The sequence below is a fragment of the Gavialis gangeticus genome, unplaced genomic scaffold (assembly GCF_001723915.1).
Source record: "Gavialis gangeticus isolate Ggan-Ray unplaced genomic scaffold, GavGan_comp1, whole genome shotgun sequence".
In the NCBI taxonomy this organism is placed as follows: Eukaryota; Metazoa; Chordata; order Crocodylia; family Gavialidae; genus Gavialis; species Gavialis gangeticus.
Window position 1 is genome coordinate 39797400 of NW_017729029.1, and position 4161 is coordinate 39801560.

The following is a 4161-nucleotide window of genomic DNA, read 5'->3' on the forward strand; positions in this document are numbered from 1 at the left end:
GTGCTTAGACCTCTTGTGAATGTTCCTTAGCATCTTTTGGCCTGTCCTATAGAGCAACTAGTGATGTGCGCTTTTAGCAATGTGAAAAAGATCTATGTGACGGAAGGTTTAAAGTGGATTACTTAAACTTTCTTTTACATGTCTCAAGCTGGGCAGTGCACTACCCTTGCTGAATGACTTCCTTCGTGAGGCGGGCAGTCTGGGATGGGTGAGAAGTGCCTCCCTATTTATGTATGTAATGAAGAAAAATCCCCAGTGTTCCAGCTGAATTGAATTGACATACTGATTTGAGATGCAGCCAGCAGCATTTTAGAAGGGAGGTTGAGTTGCTAGAGAACTGATGGAGGTCCTCAGATATCACTGATGGGTTTTGGGCTCCTGTGTGCCTTCATTTTCCATGTTTCTTGCCTGCCTGCTCTGTGCTTACATGAGAACAGTCAGATTAAATGAACAGGAATCCCTCAGCCAACAGAGTGCATGGCACAAGTCAGAAGCCCTTAGTTGGTCTTGGAGCACTACAGATTCTTGTATTTTTGGAGGCATGCTCTGAGTCTCTAGTATCTGCTTTGTGGGCTGTGGCCAATACTGAAGTTTAATCTTGAGGATATAGCAATCTTGGGAATGTCTCAGGATAGTAGTCGGGTGATGCTGATGAGGGAGGAATATTGCTTTAAACATTAGTAGAGTTTTTTGTTTTTATGGGGGTTTTTTTGTTGGACTGTCTTGGCAAGGCAAGATGCAGACTTCCTGCAGCTCTGGCTATGGAGACACGTCCATGCTGAGACTTTTTAGACTGACTAGTCTTGTGGAACCTAGCAGCAGAATTGACCTTCTCAACAATCTACTCCTGCTAGGTCTAGTTGCTCAGGACAGAAGGGGTTTGTAAAGATGGAAATGCTAGATAGACCTCTCTGTCCTGAGGGAAATGAGATGTATACTGTTCTTTTCATCTAGAAAAAAAAAATTAAATGTTTGGGTGCCTGAAGGGGTGGGTTGTTTTAATTCTCCCCCACTGGAGGAAGCAATTCCTTTTTTCCCCAGGAGAAAAAAGTGAAGATTATGGAAAAGACAGAAGAGGCTAGACAGATGCATCTCAGCTTCTTAAATGCCAGAGAGCTGGGGAGAGAATGTGGCCTATTCAGGCAGTTGCATCTCCTTCTACTAGGTTGTAAAAAGTTAGGTTGTTTCTGCCTGCTGTTGTGCTCTTTGGCTGGGGACACTGTTCAGCTTGTGGCCTGAAAAACTTGGGGTCTCTTTTCTTCCCCTTTTTCTGACATGATCAACCATCTCTGGGTGAAGAGATGTTGAAGGGCCCTCTACTGCTCTCATCTTCTATCTGTCTGCTGCTGCTGATGAGAGTCTTAGAGGTCTTCTGTGAGGTAAGAAGTGGAATTTTTCTGGGAGGAATGGAGCAGGCTCCTGAGACTTGAAACCTCCTCAATTTTTTTTATCATGTACCAAACTTCTAATGGGATGTTTTAAGAACAAACCCAGGGGAGGCAGAGCAGGACTAGCTTGTTACTCTCTCCCAGGTATTTATGAAATGCAGTTAAACACTTGACAGTTGGCTCCTTCAATTTTGGAAGGAAGATGTGTAATGCAAAGTGTTTCTGTTGCATAGACCTAAAACCCAGGAGGATTTTGTGTTCTACATGGTTATGTTCAATACAGGTATTGATGGTGCATAACATTGGGTTTGTTTAAATATTGGCCTAGGTAAAATATGGCAGGGGGGAGGGAGGTGTTGGGTAAGGGGAATAAATGCAATACTCATTTCCAAGGACTTTCACTTGACTTCCTTTGTGATCTGCATCCTCTGCCAGATTATTAAAGGTCTGTATGTAAAACCTGCTGAGTAGTGTTTGTGGAACACAGGCATTTGGAACCAGTTTAATAAAATCAGTTGAGCCTTTCTGTTTTTCTGAGCCCACTTATGATCCAATCACCATGATGAACTGGCATTCTTTGTAACCTAATATAACTTCCAGCAGCTTTTAGAGGATCTATACTTGAGTATCAATCCAGATAGCACTGCATGAGTTGTCCAGCCTTATCCCTAGGAGCCCCTTGGCTTGGTTATTTATTTTTTTTTTTTTAAACCAAGGGTGTCCAAGATAATGGCCTGTGGACCAGATCCTGAAATGCTGCCAGTGTGTCCTGGACTGGACTTGCACATGCACCAGACTAGTCCTGCTCAGTGCACAGGACTGGGGCTGGTGCATGCTGCTTTGCTTAGCTGTTTCACTTGACCCAGGAATACATAAAATGGTTGCTATGGGCTATATGATAGATTTGAGCCTACATCTCAAATATACTGCAGACTACAAAGATCAGAGCCAGTGTGCTGTGAACAAGACTGGCTGCTTCAAGCTGAGTTCTTCACTCCCTTCTGTAGGATGGCAGTATCTTGTTCTACTTCATCTCTGTTATGTGCAAAAGAAAATAGAAGAAATTTTCTTTTCAAAAGATCTGGAAATCCCATTTAGCACCTCCTAAATGCAATTTGTTCTTTTTTTTTCTGTTGCAGTTACCTATTTCATTACATCTGCCAAGACAGGATTATATACCTCTGTATCACAGATGACGCAAGTATCTCCCTTTTTCTCCCCCCCCTTTTTTCTTCCCTCCCCCAATTCATTTTTACCCATCACATGCACTCTGTAAATTTTTGCTTTCTCTCTGTGCATATCAGCAAAAATCAATGATGGGCAAAAACCCAGATGCTGCCCTTCATAGAGGGTACTGCATGTTTACACTGACTTGAGAGCAGTGGCCCCTGTAGTTAACCCCAGAGTTCAAATACCACCCTCACTTTGATTTGGCTCTTGCTTTTTACTATAGTGTGTTGTCTCCTTGTCCAGTGGCCCCTATTTCATTTTCCTTGCTGGTTCAGATCTCTGCTTTTCTCTTAAGTGAAAAGATCCTATCTTTTGGTGAGTTTCACTTGTTTTCCGAGGTGAAAGTAGCCCTGCTAAAACTTGACTGAATTCCACTCCATCACCTGCCTTCATGCAGCTTTCCCCTGCCCTTCTTAGGTTATGCTTAAACTTTGCCCTTAACACAAAGTATAAATGAGCTGTGCAATCACTTCTCAAAAGGATGTAGAAGCATAGGCTTAAAACTTGCCTGCTCTGGCAATATTTGGAATCTGTTAATAACCAACTATTAAAAGACCAAAGCAAAACAACACATCTTGCAGTGTTCTGTGCAGTGCAGCTATTTATATCCGATAGTGGTGGTGGTTCCCTCTAATTCCCTCCCCTGCTTTCTGCCTGAATCTTTTATAGATGGACTATTGTCTAACAAGTTGTGTTGAGGAGACTTCAGGTTGTTTGTCTGGTATGAACATCTTGATTTTTTTCGTTGTTTTTTAACTCTTAGGATTTTGAACGTTCCAGAGCCTTCAATTTCCTGAATGAAACCAAGAAGAGATTTCAGACCACATATGGGTCAAGAGCACAGACAGCCCTGCCATACGCCATGAACAGCGAGTTCTCCAGTGTTTTGGCTGCACAACTAGTAAGATTCCTGGCTGACTCTTCCAGTGTTGCACTATTTCTCCATTCAGCCACTGAGGGGGAAACAGCCTAGACATTAAGGCTTCAGATGAGCCTGTAGCTAAAGGTGGACATCTCCTTTATTAAAAGGAGAAAGCAATTTCTGTGCAACTCTGACTTGCTCACCACTTTAAAGCATTTAGTTTTGTTACATGTGCCTGTAGAATTCCCTCTGCTTGAGCATTGGCATAAACATGGTGACTAGTACAGGGCACCTGAAGCCTGAATAGTAAAGGTGTGGTTCATGTGGTTTGAAGTGCAGTAGAAGAGGCCTGTAGTAGAAGCTTGTATAGCAAAACTGAGCTGGTCAGGTGAACTCTGAACAGGGATCAAAGGGAAAGGGTTTTGTCTCCGGTCTAAAAGTGCCTCTGGAGATGTCACATGCCTCCAGCTGAGAAGACATGGAATAATAGCACCCTGCTTCTAAACCCATGATGTGAATGCACGTGAGCTGTCAGGCCTATACATGGGGATTTAAGACCTGCTGATTACAATAGTAAAAAAGCTTACTGGCTCAGAATGGGAGACCTCTCATTTCAGTCCTATTAAAACTGCTGTGCCAGAGGTAGAGTGAGTATAAAGTATCTAGAAAATGGTCTACCCC

The 4161-nt window shown here is 42.9% G+C and overlaps 1 protein-coding gene across 3 annotated transcripts in view; it reads left to right on the forward strand.

The window, feature by feature from the left end:
• Nucleotides 1–4161, forward strand: part of VAMP7 (vesicle associated membrane protein 7) — a 59184-nt gene that overhangs the window by 38684 nt on the left and 16339 nt on the right. For all 3 annotated transcript variants that reach the window (XM_019521439.1, XM_019521440.1, XM_019521438.1), the window contains exons 3-4: nucleotides 2528–2585; nucleotides 3382–3519. In XM_019521439.1, the coding sequence (XP_019376984.1) occupies nucleotides 2528–2585; nucleotides 3382–3519 (196 nt within the window). The remainder of the gene's footprint in view (nucleotides 1–2527; nucleotides 2586–3381; nucleotides 3520–4161) is intronic.